Source organism: Callithrix jacchus, chromosome X (assembly GCF_049354715.1).
Source record: "Callithrix jacchus isolate 240 chromosome X, calJac240_pri, whole genome shotgun sequence".
NCBI classification, from domain to species: domain Eukaryota; kingdom Metazoa; phylum Chordata; class Mammalia; order Primates; family Cebidae; genus Callithrix; species Callithrix jacchus.
In genome coordinates, this window is record NC_133524.1 from 70082381 (window position 1) to 70098236 (window position 15856).

General features: G+C 50.7%; 2 protein-coding genes across 4 annotated transcripts in view; one reads left to right on the forward strand and one right to left on the reverse strand.

The window, feature by feature from the left end:
* Window positions 1-1032: 1032 nt before the first annotated feature.
* Window positions 1033-15856, forward strand: part of LOC100399060 (doublesex- and mab-3-related transcription factor C1) — a 149475-nt gene continuing 134651 nt past the window's right edge. For all 3 annotated transcript variants that reach the window (XM_078362977.1, XM_078362978.1, XM_054251592.2), the window contains exon 1: window positions 1033-1113. Coding sequence is in view for 1 of the 3 variants with exons in the window: in XM_054251592.2 (XP_054107567.1) it covers window positions 1053-1113 (61 nt within the window). In the remaining 2 variants the exon portion in view is untranslated. The remainder of the gene's footprint in view (window positions 1114-15856) is intronic.
* On the reverse strand, window positions 5715-6469 carry LOC118150516 (protein FAM236D-like). Its single transcript, XM_035288581.3, has 3 exons — window positions 6377-6469; window positions 6023-6198; window positions 5715-5868 (listed from the first exon to the last, which is right to left on the reverse strand). The coding sequence occupies exons 1-3, from the start codon at window positions 6410-6412 to the stop codon at window positions 5841-5843; spliced, it is 240 nt and encodes a 79-aa protein (XP_035144472.3). The 5' UTR covers window positions 6413-6469; the 3' UTR covers window positions 5715-5840.

Here is a 15856-nt window from a genome sequence, read left to right on the forward strand (position 1 = left end):
CTCAAAGCAGGAGTCGATTTCACGTCCCCGAATCTCAGTTGAGAGGCGAAATGGGAGAGAGTGCTCTGTAGAGGAAGGATGAGGCACAGTGCAGTGACATGGGAGTAAGAGAAGTAAAAAGAGGATGTCCTTACACGAATGGTGGTTTGGAAAGTTACATTACAATGAACAATAACTTTCCAGACTGTATAGGAGAGAAAAAATACACAAGAGAACTGATGTTGGGCATCCACTGATCATAGAGAAAAGGAAACACATCTTCAGTTCTCCATGGAAGTCACTTGCTTCGCAGGTCCTTCCTCCACATCTAGATGGCCACACAGGATGCAAGCAGTGTAGATACGATGTGCACTATAATAATGAAATGAACGCAAAGGAAAACTCACTAAGTGCTTACTCTAGGCCAGGCACTGAGCAAAGCAACTTCAGGTAGATGATCTGAAGAGGAAGCTGCAGAGGAGCCGCTGGACAGAAATGCCTACGCTCTTAGGGAGTCTTCTCCACAGGAGAGAAGGAGGGACACAAAGATAATCCAGAATGATCGGATCCATCACATCAACAGTTAACAGTTATTAAGCGTTTACTCTGGGCCTGGCTTTTAGGCTTGAGGTCTCTTTCAAGCCTCGCATCAGCAGCCCCACCTCCGGGAGCAGCGCCCCCGCATCCCTCAGGCTCTAGCCTGCGGTACTGTTTTCTGCCAGAAGAGGCACTGCGGGGCGGTGCCCATCCGTTCCCACAGCTCCGGGAAGACCCGGGCAGAGGAGGCTTAGCCCCCTCCCCTCCCGCTTCTTCTGCCTCGTCCTCCTCCTCGTCCTCTCCTCGTCCTCCTCCTCGTCTTCCTCCTCGTCCTCCTCCTCCTCCTCCTCCTCCTCCTCCTCCTCCTCCTCCTCCTGCTCCTCCTCCTCCCCGTCCTCCTCTTCTTCCTCCTCCGGGTCTGAGGGCGGCGGTCTCCGACTCAAGACCCTGGGGCTCCGGGTCTTCTCAGCAGCCGCCGCAACAGCCGCGGCGACGTCACTGTCCTCGCGGCCTGGCACACAGCGCTCCGACCGCCGATGCCCGTGGACGCGCATCTCTTCCCAGAGTTCCTGCTTCCTGGGCCAGCCAAAGCCGCAGGTGAGAACGTCCGCGGTAGAGGTGACACCCAGGGCCTGCGGGTCTCAGAGGCCCGGTGGCCTCCTCCTTGCCCAAGAAACCCCCACGGGGGCGCCTGCAGCGGGGACACCAAGTGCTCCCGGGAGCCCTGGGATCACTTCTTCTGAGGCATGGAGCCCCTGCTTAGGTGCTTCCGAAAGTTCCTTTGAGGACCCCAGAGACCCCTAGGCAACCGTCTGCCCTGCCCCGCGCCCCCGCCGCCCCCCGCCGCCCCCCGCCGCCCCCCCCGCAGCACCCCGCGGGCCCCCAACCTCCGTGATGCGCATGCCCAGGGGCCCTGTGGGCTAGAAAGTAGCTGAGCTGGTGCAGTACCTGCTGGTTAAGAACCGGAAGACGGTGGCGATCAAAAGGGCAGACATGCTGAAGTATGTCATCAAAAGGTACAGGAGCTTCCTCCCTGAGATTTTCAAGAAAGCCTCTGACCTCCCCGAGTTAGTGTTTGGGTTCTATCTGAAGGAACGTGATCCAGCAGAACACTCCTATGTCCTGATCAGAAAAATCGATCCTGCCCTGGTTTGGGGCCTGACAGGCGACCAGGGCACACCAAAGACCCGGCTCCTGATGCTTTCTCTGGACTCCATCTTCATGCAGGCCGGCTGTGTCCCCGAGGAGGTGGTCTGGGAGGTGTTGAGGGTGTTGGAGGCACATTCGTCTAAAAAGCATTTCGTCTTTGGGGAGTCCATGAAGCTCATCACCAAAGCTAGCGTGCAGCAGGAGTATCTGGTGCACAAATAGGTGTCCCACAGCAATCCCCCGCTCTAGGTATTTTGTGGGGGCTCTCAAAGGAAACAAGACAGATGGAAGTCCCAGAGTTTGTGGCCAAAGTGAATGACTGCCACCCCGTTCCTTTCCGTGGCAGTAAATGAGGCCTTGAGAGAAGAGGAGGCGATATACCCTGTGCCCGAGATGCAGCTGCCGTTGGTGACGTGACAAGTGCCAGTGTTAGTGCCAGTTCCAGTTCCAGGGCCTATGCCATGGCTGAAGCAAGCATCAGCACCAGCACCAGCACCAATGCAAGTGCCAGTGCCAGGGCTAGAGGCATGGCTGGAGCAATGATCAGTATCCGGGACAGTGCCAGTGCTGGTTGCAGTCTCAGGCTAGTGTCAGGGACTCCTCCTGCCAGCGGTGAAGGCTGAAGCTGAGCCTTCACTTTGTTTTTCTGTGGGTAGTCAAAAGGGCCCCACAGCGGTGGGCACTGGGGCCCTGACTTTTCGAGAGTCGAGGGGTAGAGTGGGGTTAGGGAGAACATGCCGCCCATGGTGTCTGTGTTCCAGTTCTACTTGTGTTTCTCAGTGATTTAGCCTTCAATTTGCATATTGCAAAGTTCTGTTTGCCTTAACTTGTTTTAAAATGATAATTAACTTACAGGAAATAAACCGGTTAAGACTACATGGTGATATAATTATATCAAAGTTGAAACAAAAACCATACCCAAGCATCTTTTTTTTTTCTTTTCAAAATCCTTTGTTCCATAGACACTTGATTGAGTATTTAAGTTGGACATCTAGGTTTATGAATGACGTCAGTCAAATGTTTTATTGTTCTCTGTTTCGGTTTTAGCAGGAAGGATTTGCTGTTTCATAAAATAAATCAGGATACTATATCATTTAATGGCTGTAACTTATCATAGCACTGGAATAAGCTGTTTTTTGGAAGTTTGAGAGACTACCAGTACACTCATTCCCCCCTCCAAATATAAAAAGATAAAAAGGCGATCAGTGTCTGTTGCACAAAATTACAACCGCTCTCTGCTTGTATTTGCCTAATTCTCCAGAATGTAGGGAAAAATAAAATATCAATGATTTAGACACCTTGCTCAACGACTCATTTATTCCACATACATTTACTGACTACCTGCTATATGTGAGGCACTGTGCCGGGCGCTGGAGGTACAGGAATGCACCAGACTCAGCCTCTGCCCCACATCTGAGAGTCTAGATAGAGCTGTCATGTAAGTAAATCAGCCAGATGTATTAATTGCTGGGATGAGGATAAGGACCAGGTGGTATGGGAACCTAGAGGAGAGACACTTAATCCTGGGTGGTGGGTGTCTGGGAGCAAGGAGGGCTTCCTTGCACTGAGATGCCATCTGAGATCTGAAGCACTGAAGGAATCATAAGTGCAGTGCGTCCCCGAGGCAGGGTATTGTGGGCATTGGGAGCATTCCATGTTCTTCAGTGGAACTGGATGGTCAGAATTTGGGGAGACTGGGGAGAGATGATCTGGGAGTGGGGATGTGTACAGGAGCCAGGAGCCTCAGTTGGTGGACTTCAGGGCTGAGAGAGATTTAAAAAAACAATAAAATAAAATAAAATAAACATGTAGTGGAAAGTGACTCTTTGGAAAGAAGCCACTCTTGGCCCTTGGGTGAGCCGGAGAAAAGACTCCACCTGTGGCATGCCTGGAAGCTGTCCTGGACTCCTGTCCCTGTGCAGTTTCTACAGTGCACACAGCAGGTGCTTTACATTCAGCATCCGTAAAGAGCGATGGGCAAGGGGGTAAGTGTTGCACTCACCGGAGCTGATTCCCAGAAGCCACTGAGCAGATGTTCGTCCCTGAAGTCGGGGAGAGACAGAGCTCAGTGGGTTATACGACTGCAGATAGTTGTTGCTGTTGTTTTCAGAAACAAAGGCCTAGATGTTAGAATGGATAAGTTATCCTGTCTGTACAGAAGGTAAACTGTCTGTAGGGGTGAGAGATAAGTTTAGCCTGGAACAAAGCCTTCGGAAGAGCCTTGGTGGCCAGGCTGAGGAGCTCAGACCCGATTTGGCTGTCCCAGGAAGCTATGGAGGTTTTCTGAGCAGGGTGCGGGATCTGATGAAAGCCAAACCCTAGCAAAACTACAGTGGCCAGCACTAGCGTGGTTTTCAAAGGACCAGTATTCTCCATGCCTCTGAATGATCGTGGTGGGTATAGTGATTGTAATAACTAGCTTAAAATTATCTTCAATTCTTAGAGATTGACATGCATGTTTTACATCCCTGCCCGCTGCCCTTGCAAAGCCTTTTTGTGCCCTTCGTCACAAACACCGTGGGATCCTGCCACCAGTCGTCTCTAGGCCTACCCTACCATATGTAGGATCCAGAGAATGTTACATTGTAACATTCGCATTCCTCTGCTGGCATCAAAGAAAGGCTGGAGGTGGTGGTGGTCGGGTGGGGGTGGGGGTCAAAATATGAAAACATGTAATCTGAGGTGAATGGGAAAGTGATTTGGAAGGGCTCTGTCTTAGTTTGGGGTGGGGATAGTTGGAGCTGAGTATGTGTACCTCAATCTGAGGCCTTTCCTCAAAATCCCAAGCCACTTGCTCTCCATTTGAAGCCAGTAAACATTGTCAGGTATGAAGGGTGCATGCATTTGGGCAGGGAGAGATGATATATTTTCCACACTGTTACACTGAATTGCGCTCCTCAAGGCCCGTAGCAAGATACCTGTGGAAAAGGCATTGTGTGTAGGCCACAGTCCTAACAGGTACTTAGGAACAAGCAATGCTGTCCCATGACTATCACCACATACATGGGTCCAGATACGTGTATATGTCTTACGCTCCCCTCCAAAAGCCAACCCTATCCCAACTAAATATCTTTCTCCAGAGGTGTAAAAAGATATTGACCCATAAAACCACCCCACACTTCCAGATTTATTTCAGTCTCAACGAGAGAGAAGCAAGAGAATGTGCCAGCAGGGAGGATGGGTCAGCCTCCTGTGAGAGTGGGTCCTTGAGAGTGTTGTTCTCCCCTGGGCAGGCTGAAACACTGGAGCCGCCCAGTCTGCAAAGCTGAGGGCCCCACTCTGGGAGCACCAGTGGGATTCGGCTCCTCATTCAGAAAGTAAACAGATCAATGTAATTTGACATTGGCCCCTATGAGGTCTTCCCGCCCATTACTGTGTGTCCGAAAGGCCTACTGTCTCTCCACTGACCGTGGTGATTTCTTGTGTTGCAATTTCAAACAGGTTAAAGAAACAAGTGTGCTCCAACCCCCCTTTCAGAATTCTCCCGCTGATACTGTGTTGCAGCACATACCAAGGTCACCTTAGGAAGGCAAAAGAAAAAAAAAAATGAAGCCCTCATCTTCTGTAAAGGAACAATGCGTAGTTGGAGACGAGGTCGCCTGTTGGAAGGGCTCTCTGTCTTGCGGTGGGGCAGGGGGGCTTGGGAGCTCTCTGTCAGTACAGGGGTTAACGCCTTTTCTGAGATCCACAGATTCTTCCTCCACATGACCCTCCCGCCTCCGCCTGCAAACACCGCCCAGTTTTCCTCAGATATGAAGACCGTGTGCACTGCTGGGGGGAGAGAGACGTTACTCCGTCCTCATTCCTGCATGTAAGTGCCCCACCAGGGTCAGAGCTGCCAGCTGTGGAAGACTCACCGTTGGCTGGCCACAGCCCATTGCCACCAGGACCCAGGAACAAGCAGCGCTGCCTCGAGGAGGAGGGCGGACAGCCTAACAGGGCTAAGGGAGATGCTAGCTCTCTCCCTCCACAACCCCACCGCCGTGAAAGCTGACCACCCCCAGTTCACCCGACTTGTTGAAAGTTACATCAAATACCACAAAGCGAAAAACAGTCAAGCGTGCCAGCGTTTATTTCAGGCCCGGTGACCGGGACACCGCGGGCGAGCAGGGGCATGGAGCAGCAGAGGGGGCTAGGTCGCCGTCCAGGCCTTTGTGTCTGTGGCTCCGGTGGTCTCAGATTCTGAGTGTCCGGTGTCCTCTCCTAGGGAGAAAAGCAGAGTGACAAGTGGACCCTTGGAAGCCCTGTGGCTTTCTGGCTTGGTCTGAGGTTCTCTTGGTGGAACGGGAAGGGGTGGCGGATGGGCTTGGCGGTGAGCAGTGAGAGAGGCGGAGGCTGGCTCCCAAGGAGCTCTCACCTGAAGCACTTGGTGAAACACGCCAGGGCTCTCTGGAACCGGCTCCTCCAAGACCCTCGCAGAAGAGCAGGTTCCCTGGGCAAGCCTGCACCACCGGATGGGTCCTCCGTGGCGTCAGAGGCAACAGCCAACTCCTCAGGATCTTTCTGTGGCCCTTTCACATTCTGAAAGACAAACTAAAGAGCCGGCTCCTAATGGCCCCTCCCATCCCCGGCTTCCCTTACCCCCTCCGGCAACTGTTGTGTGCCTCCCCCGGCCCTCTTCCAGGGGCTGGGGATGCAGCAGTGACCTGCACAGACGAAAGTCCGGCCTCCTGGAGGACATTCCAGGACAATGGAGGGAAGCCAGACTCACCAGATCAGCAGGTGGAAGGAAGGGAGTGAAGATCATGCTTCCCAGAGTCTGTGATGTGCCAGTGGGGACCAACACGGCTTCGTTGAAGACACCGGTGAAGCTCGTCACTCTGCCGGGTGCAAAGAGGCCGAGGGCCTGCCCCCTCCACGCCCCATTCAGCTCCTCTGCCCCTGCCCCATCGCCCCTCCCTCCTCCAGCCTTGTGCTCCAGCAGTGGATACATTTGTGGTATGTCACGTTCCCTCTGTTCCTGTGTCTCTTACTCCCACTCCTCCAATCTTTCTTTCCTGTGCTTCTTCCTCCTGACCCTCCTAGCAGGCTTGAGCCACGGTTCTGCTAGCTGAGCAGAACAGCCCTGAAGGTCCTCCTGGAAAGAACACGATGTGTAGAGGTCTTCTGGCGGTAGCTCATCTTATTTGGCAATGAATGGTTCATTGCATGCCAAGGTCACACAGGGTCCTAGTTTGCCGTGAGCAGGAGCATTCCAGTTTTAAACCTTAAAGGCCCCTGGCCCGGGAAAACTCTCCATCCCAGGCAAACTGGGACAGTTGGTCATCCTACTTGATTCATGTGGGCACTATTGCGACATTAGCGTGAACTGTTTTTCTCACATTTTACAGTTGAACCTTGTAGATGAAATTGTAAGAGTGATTCTGATACATAAGACGTCGTCATTTATGAGTAATGGATGTGCATTGAAGGCTCTTTGTATCTTCATAGGGTGGAGGTAAATGCAGCATTATGTGTTTGCCCCCTGAATACACATCCACTAAAAAACTATGATTGGACCTCAGCCATCACATCTGCTCTTGGGGTGTCACAACAGAGTTCTAGGTGGACCCAGAGTTGCAGAGACAAGGTCAGGGGAAGGAGCCGAGAAAGAGGTTAACAAGACCACAGATGCTGCAGATGGGATTCACACGAAGATGTCCTTCCCACCAGCCAGGCCATCGCTGGCCTTGTAAGGTAATGAGATTAGTAACGTTAGAGGTGTTGAAACACAGCCCGGGTGGTCACTTGTACACTATGCCGCAGAGAGGAGAGTTCAAATGGTTCCAGACAGCCCTGAGATTCACAGGATTCCTGTGTAAATCAGAGGTAAAGAGCCCTTAGCTTTCATGTGAATGCATAATTCCCTCTGATGTGCACAGAAATTCTCACCAAAATCTTGTGAATTTCCAGCAAGTGTTGCGAAATACTTAGAAACTCCTCCAAGAAGTGAGCAGGTCTTGTCTGTCCTATCTTCCTTTTCTCTCCTTGAGTCTACTCCAGTTGGGTTTCCTCCTCCACCACTCCACTGAAACTTAGGAGGTAATTGAACATGAACCAATGAGCAAGTGAAAGTAATGTTTCTTATAGTTGTATGTGACTAGCTATGTGATTAAAATGACCAAACTGGCAAGTTGTGTTTAAATGCTTAATAAAAGCTAGGTTTACATTGTTAACTTAAAAAATGAATAGAAATGAAGACCCAGAAAGCTACACTGTCATCTCTCAGCACAACTTTCATTCTCACATAAAGAAACTCATTTTCTAAGTAGGAAGGTTGTTCCGAACTGCCGGAGATTCCCAGGAATGAAGGCCCAGGTTTTGTGGAGTTTTCATCTGTCTCCTTGTAGACGCAGCCATCTGCCACCAGGTGGCAGAACAAGACGAGAAAACTGTGCCCCACGGAATCCCTGAGCCCCTTCTGCTGCAGTTTTTGAGTGAGTTTTCTCAGGGGCCGGGATCTGTCCCGGGGAACCATCCCAAGGTCTTGCCCTCCTAAGATATTCCAGGGTGTACCCAGGGCCTGGTCCGGGGTTTCTGACGTCTACGATGACGCTTAAGGCAGTGACAGGGATCAGCAGGGCCTCCGGGCTAGGAGACTCAACTCACCTCCTCATTTAGTAACCCTGGGGTGTGGCAGTAGGTTGCTTTAGGCAGGACGAGGGGCCAGTTGTATCTGTCAGTATGTCAGGGTAGTGACATCTGTGATTCTGCAGGGACATTTGGACAGCAGGGAATCAGAAACGCGGGAAAGTGAGGGTCAGCAACCGAAAACCTTGCCAACTGCTATGGACTGAATTGTGTTCCTCCACCCCGCAATTAGTGGTTTGAAGCCCTGACCCCTAATGGGACTGTATCTGGAGCTAGAGCCTTTAGGAGGGAATTGGGGTTACATGAGGTCATAAGGGTGGAGGCCTGCTCCGACAGGATTAGTGTCCTTATGAGATGAGAGGCCACAGAGCTCATTGTATCTGTCAGTATCTCGAGGTAGTGACAACTGTGATTCTGCAGGGACATTTGGACAGCAGGGGTGTCTCTTCCTCTCTGCACCGCATGCACCCAGGAAAGGCCGTGTGACGTCTTAGCAAGAAGTAGGCCAACCATGAGGAGAGCCTTCACCAGAAACCAAATCGGAGAGCCTTCACCAGAAACCTTGATCTTGATCTTCCCACTTGGCAGAACTGTGAGAAAATAAATGTCTGTTGTTTAAGTCACCCAGCCCGTGGTATTTTGTTATGGCAGCCCGAGCGGACTAATACACCAACCTAGAGATTCTTCAAAGAAATGAGTCCCGGGCTGGCCCAGAAGGCCAGGCTGCTCAGTCCCCGGAGCCTGATGGCAGGTGAGGAGGACAACCCTGCCCAGCCCAGTCGCATTTTCTTTTCTTTCTGAGTCTCCTTTGAGAAAATAAGCTGCCTCGGTGCAATTGCCTTGAAGGGACGCAGAGTTCTGCAAGGAGTCAGGGAGGGGCTGTGAGTGACGGTGATAAGACCCACCCCCGAACCCCCACACCCTGCAGATGGATGGGATTTATATCAAGAAAGGCTACCATGTCAGTCCCCAGCTTTATGCCGTGTCTCCCTCAGCTGAGATTTAAACGAGTATGTAGGGATTCAAGAAAAAGTTGATTTTAAAATTTGGAACGGATGTTACAGGGAGGAGGGGTCAACTGGATTTTGCCAGCCCTGAGATTGAACTGGATAAATTACAGGTAAATTATATGTGTGAAAGCACTGGGTACATGAGAGGATCTCAACACAATTTTCTTGGCTTGCAAGCAAGTTTCGCAGAAGCTCCTGCAAGAGGGGAAGTGACTCTTCTTATTATTACGAATCGCAACAGTTTCTTTTATTAAAGACCTGTTTACAATATTGTCTTAGTTACGCAAATACAGATGATAAAACAATAGTCTCCTTTGTCCACCCCTCTCCATCTCTAGCCCCCTCAGCAATGGTTTAATGTGTTTCCTCGAAAATTCCTCAGTCAATGCATTTACACGCACATACATACACTAATAGAAACATGTGCTTGCCTTTCGTGGGGTCATAAGATACATATTGGCTCATGATGCACGTATTGTGTGGCACTTGATTTTTGCGTTTTACAGCAAGTCTGGGTGAACTTCTCCTGTCAGTTCGTGAAGAACTATCTCATCGTTTTTAACTTCTACACAGTGTTCTAGGTGATATGCCATACTTCTTTAACTGCTTCCACACACAAGGACCTTTCACATTTTTCCCCCAACTTTTAAAGTTCTCAAAAGTTTTTCCAATATCCTTGTTCACAGAGGATGTGTCACTCTAGAAGAGATACACAGAAATGGAATTTTGGCACAAAACTCTACAAATATTTGAACCCTGAGCAACCATTGATAAATGGATCTGAAAAGAGGTGGGACCAATTTATTCTCTCAGGAGCAGGGTAGGATAGTGTTCATTGTCCTTCACCGTCGCTCTTGACGTTATTCGTTCCTTTAAATATTTGCTAATCTGGTGGTTGATATATGAAAGGTTTTGAGACAAAGTCTTCCTTGCAGAATCTGTGAGAGTCCAGGGCTGGTCATGCCAGGGCGGGTCATGTTCGACATACTCAGATGCCACCTCCAGTGGACCAGTTGGGGAGAGGCCAAGAAAGGCATAGCAGAGCACAGCAGAGAGTGACAGGAGGAAGTTTCGGGGTCCATGAGAAGGCTCAGAGAGGGCACCCACTCAGCCCTGGGGGTTGTAATGGAGTCAGTGGAGGCTTCCCAGAGGATTAGACGCCTGAAATGCGTGAGGAAAGAAATTAGTCAGGGAAAGGGAGAGGAGGAACAGCACTTGAAGCACAAAGACCAGGCCACTGAGGTGATTTTGGAAACTGCAAATAAGCAGAGCCAGTTTCTATTCTGTGCACTTGTAGCAGTCAAGGTTGGCTACCACGAGGCGGTGCAGGATTAGAAACGTGTGTCCCAGTGGAGTCCCTGAGTTCCTCTGCTGCAGTTCTCTAGAATGAGTGTGCTCGGTCAGGGGCTAGCCTGAATTCCAAGGTCCGGCCCTTGAAGATCTTCTGGGTTGCATCAAGGCCCTGGCCTAGAGTTTCTGAAGTCTGTCATGGGACTCAAGATACTGAGATATATATATCTATCTATCTCTCTCTCTCTCCATATATATATGTGTGTATATATATATATATATATATATATATATATATTTTTTTTTTTTTTTTCTTTTTCTTAAGGACCTAGCCTGGGAGACTCAAGTCAGCTGCCCACCCATTCTGTAGCCCTGGGCTATGAAAAGAGGCAATTTTAGGCAGGGTGTGATGCCAGTGGTGTCATGAAGTATCTTAGGGAATAGTGAGGGCAACCTTAGAGGATGCTGAGAATACTTGCACTGGGGCTCATGGGAGGCATAAGAGCCCCCAGGACAGCAGTGCCATCAGGTGACTTGCAACTAGGCAGTTGGCTGACACAGTAGGTAGCTGTGAATGTAGCAGTCCCCTAAGCCACAGGGTCACTGAATGCGTGAGAAGAACAAGAATTTGAAGATCATTTAGCCAAGGATTTCAGTATGTCGATAAAGCAATGAAAGCTCAGAAAGGTATAGCAACTTGCTCAAGGTAACACAGAGAAAAAATGTGTCATTATGCTGAGACAGTGAAGTGAGGACACTGTGACAGACAGATGAAACCTGTCTTCCCCTGGACCTGAGAGGTTCTAGAAACCAAGACTCTGTGCAAATGGGTCATCACAGCAAAGCGCCTGAGGAGGTTCATGGCAGCCAGTTCCCGATCAGCAGCAGTGGTGTGCCTCTGAGGATGTAATGTGTGAGGCTGTCTTGGTGCGTGAATCAGTCTCTGGTGGGTGGTGAACACGGGGCTCTGGGACTGGCGCTCTCTCTCTTTCTCTGTTTCTCTCCGTCTCTCTGTCTCTGTCTCTGTCTGTCTCTCTCCTCTCTCTCCTCTCTCTCTCTCTTTCTCCCTCCCCCCCCGCTCTCGCTCTCTCTCTCTCTCTCCCTCTCTCTCCCCCCCTACCCCGTGTTCTTGTGTGTGTTCTAGAAGTGAGATCCTTTTGTCACCAAGCCCTGCTCTATTAAATCCCATTAGGACCACTTGGGTTTCGACAGCTGTTTTCCAAGTCATGGCCCCTTGTAAACCCACTGGATTGGTTGGAGGGTGCTATCATTGCAGCCAAGGATCCTCCCTCCAAGCCCAAGGGGAGGAGGGAATAAGGTGGCCTCAAATCTTGTCCCCTGGGCCTGAGCCCCTTAAGCTGCAGTGGCAGCTTCATCCATGTCTGTGTCCCACACAGTCTCACATCCCTTGCTCTTCCTATGTTCAGGCAGTCCCGATTCATTTCTGGACTGGAGGAAAGGCCTCAGCACCTCCAGGAAGGCAGGAAAACAACTGGCTCATGCTGGGAGGGAGGCTCTGGGCTCCAAGTTGGAGGAAATAAAAGGGATACTTCTCACCCTTATCCCAGGTCAGAGAGTCTAAGCACAGCAAAGCTTTAGTGGACACATGCTCATTGATTCATTTTCTTCAGTAAAGATTTATCGGTGCCATGCTGTACGTAAAGCCCTGTGTCCAGGTACTGGCTGTTCCAGGACTAATGAGGTAGAGCTCCTGCTCCAGAGATGAGAGTCTGGGTGAGGACAGTCAAGCAAATTGACCTGCCAGAGGTGGCAGTCTAGCATGAAAAATGCTACGATAGAGAAGAGTACACAGTGTGTTCGTCAAATATTTCATCATACAGATAGGGAAATGGAAGCTCAGAAAGGTATAGCAACTTCGCCAAGGTAACACAGAGAGAAAATGGATCACTGTGGTGAGACAGTCAAGTGAGGACACTGTGATTGGGACTGGCATAGTGGAGGGGAGAAACGTTACCAAGGGAAGAAGGAAGGGTTCTTTTTTTGAGGGTAGGAACATCGGAGATCAAAAGGACAACTGAAAGGCTGAGTAAGGAAATGGTGGTTCCAGAGGAGAGCCATAAGTGCAAAGGCCCTGAGGCAGGGCGGAATCAAAAGTTATTTGGGGGGTTACTGAAGGCAAATTTTAGCCATGATGTGGAGAAAGATGAGGCTGTAGGAGAGGAGCAGAGTTGAGATGTCCAGATGGAAAGTCTGAGGGATGAGAGACACTGTCCTGCATAGAAAGCGGCTCTTACCGAATCATCTCATTTGGATCCAGGTGGCATAGCAGGAAGTCTCCATTGCTGGTCCAGGATGAGTCCCGGGCTCCCGTCCCTGTGTAGTTTTCTACAGTGCGTACGCTGGGCCTTCTAAACACACCAACGCTAGGGCATAATGGTGAGGTCAGAGTGATGCCCACTCAAGCTGTTCCCTAGAAGCCAGTGACCGGATACCATCCTCTGTGATCGGGGGAAGCTGGCAAACAGTGCATAATGAGGACATTGATATGGGTTCATCTAGAATAAAACCAGGATGACATAAAGAAGGTCTGGGTTTCTAGTGGGTGGGGGAGGGAAATGAGTACAACGAGGCAGAATTGTGGGGATAAGATATTGGAATCAGGCATCGGTGAGAGGGGAAGGCAGAGAAAGAGAGAAAGTGAGGAGAGGGGGAGGAAGGGAGTGACAGAGGGAGGGAGGGATGGGGCCAGGGAGAGAGTGAGGAATCTAGGGAGGGAGGCAGAAGAACATTAGGCCCTTTACATAAGGGATATGGCCGATGGGCTGCAATCTGCTGGGGCTGCCTCTCTCACACCAGAATTTTTGGAAAAGTATCCACTCTGATGTGCCTCTCTTCCTGGAGAACAGATGCCTTTGTCCTACATGCTAGGAAGATAATTTTCCTGCACGGCGTTTGGATTTTTGTTTTTGCTTTTTGCCACTGGAATGACCCGGAGTCGCTGGGGAGCTTCCAAGAGGAGGATGCAGGGTCCCAGATCAACTATATCACTCCTCATGGCTGCCACATACTGAGGGCCTCATACACTTCGCCGTGTGAATTACGTAAGCTGACACTTATCTTTCCAACAGTACTGCAAGTTCAGTGTCAGTCAGATTTCACAGAGGTGTAACCTGGGGCCGGAGACTTCGAGATATTCGTCCAAGGCCACATAGATATTTATCGACAAAGCTGGGACTTGACCCTAGGTCTGACTAAAATGTGGGTGCACCGTGCACCACCCTGGCACCTGCGAACCCCTCCCAGCCTTAATCAAGCCTTCTGTGTCTTGCACCCAGTCCCTAGCCCACAGATCCTCCCCCTGTCTTAATTACTATTGATTGCTGCATTAAAATCTACCACAAACATATCAGCTTAAAACGATAAACAGTTTTAATCTCAGAGTTCTGTGGATCAGGGATCTGGGTATGACTTAAATGGATCCTCTACTTCCGAGTCTCTCCCAAGACTGGCAGCCCAGGGGCAACAGTCTCATCCGTAGGCTCGACCAGGGAAGGATGGACTTCCCAGCTCACCCATGCGGCTGTTGGCAGGATCCAGTTCCTCATCTGTAGGCTCAACTGGGGAAAGACTGACTTCCAAGCTCACTCATGCGATTGTTGGCAGGATCCCGTGGGTTGCTGGCCTGAGGACCTCAGTTTGTCTGTGGCTGCTGGCCAGGGACTTTCATCAGCTCCTCGCCAGCTGGCCTTCACCATCTGGGCGAGCACACGTGCAAGAAGAGCCTGAGGGAGAAAACGAATGCCAGCAGGTCGGAAGTCACAGTCTTGTTATAGCCTAAGCATGGAAATGAGACGCCATCGCCTTTGCCAAATTTTGTTGGTTAGAAGCCAGTCACTAGGTCCAGCCCACCCTCAAGGGGAAGGAATTCCATAGGGGCATGGGTACCAGACGGGGGGATCCTTGGAAGCCATTCTGGAAGGCTGCCCACCACACCTGCTCCTGCACCCACTTCAGTATACTGAGCCCCTTTGGGTATCAACTGCCTTGACGGAGCAAATGGTTGATGGGCCACCTTGGACTGTGCTACGTGGCCTGAATCTATCTGATCCCACCTCTCTTCCAGCAGGCCCAGGACTCGAGTCTGCCCGGCCTTGCGTTCCTCCCCATCCCTACCAACTACTCCCGGTCACTGAGCCCATGGGACGTCACAGCAGCTGAAAATGGACCTTCTCCCTGTGACTGAAGCACATACCCATCAGCCGAGTGGGACTGGGACCCAGGATGGTGCTCCAGACCTCTCCTAGTAAAACAGAGATGAAGAGCTCAGTTCACCCACTGAGACAGGGCCCACCTCAGGAGAACATGGGTATAGGTGGGAGAGGGCTAGGTCCAGAGTTATCTGTGAAAGCTGCTGAGATGTTCTTGCTTTTGCCCTCTGGGTTGGGATTCTGGGTAGAATCTTCCCATGTTCTCCAGCAGGCATCAGAGAAACATCTCTAAGGCAACGTGGGAGCACCCATGCCGGAGAAAGAGCAGCTCTGAAGCTGCGTGGAGACCCAGAAGTGTTCAGACGTCTAGGATGGGAGACCTACGCTAGGGAGGAGAGGAGTGAGGCTACATCGGGGATGCTTTCTGTGCCTCCATAATGTATTTAACTCAAAGGCAGAGAGACATGTGAAGCACATACAGATAGGAAAGCATTTTTAAGTAGGATGCTGGCTGCTGTATTCTTCTGGTTTTCTGTAGGTTTGAAATATTTCAGTGGTACAATACTCTAAAAGTAGAAAACAGAAGAGAAGGAGGGGCGCTCAGGGACCCTGCACTCCATATTTCCCAGGTGTGTCTCAGAGCCAAATGCATCAGGTTGCGGGGGGCGGCATGGTGAACTTGCGAGTTTCCTAGGAACCCAACAGTTCCATTAGGCTGTGGGGATTGGGACCGCAGGTGGCTGGACACCCACGGCAGAATCTTAGCCAGGAGCAGACCCATCCCAGAGAAGCCTGGGCTTTTTCCAGTTTTGGGAAGCACCCACCAGACTCAGCTCTTCTCCCTGCTGCTGTTTTCTTGCCATGCTTATCAGGAGCAGCTTACAAAAAGACACGGTGTGATAGTGAGAGATAAACAACCTGAGGTGATGGATGAGGTCATGTGCTGGAGGGGCTCTCTCCAAGGTTGGGGTCGGGGTTGCTGTGGTCAGATTAGAACCTAATGCCTCTGAAGCCTTTCCTGTGGATTCTTCGACATCTTCTCTCCTGACCTCACCTCTCTGCCCCTCAACTCACAGCCCTCCTCCCCGGCCCAAGGGCTATCCCTCAGTCACTGCCCATCAGGCACCCTACATGAAGTTTTTGAAGCCAGTA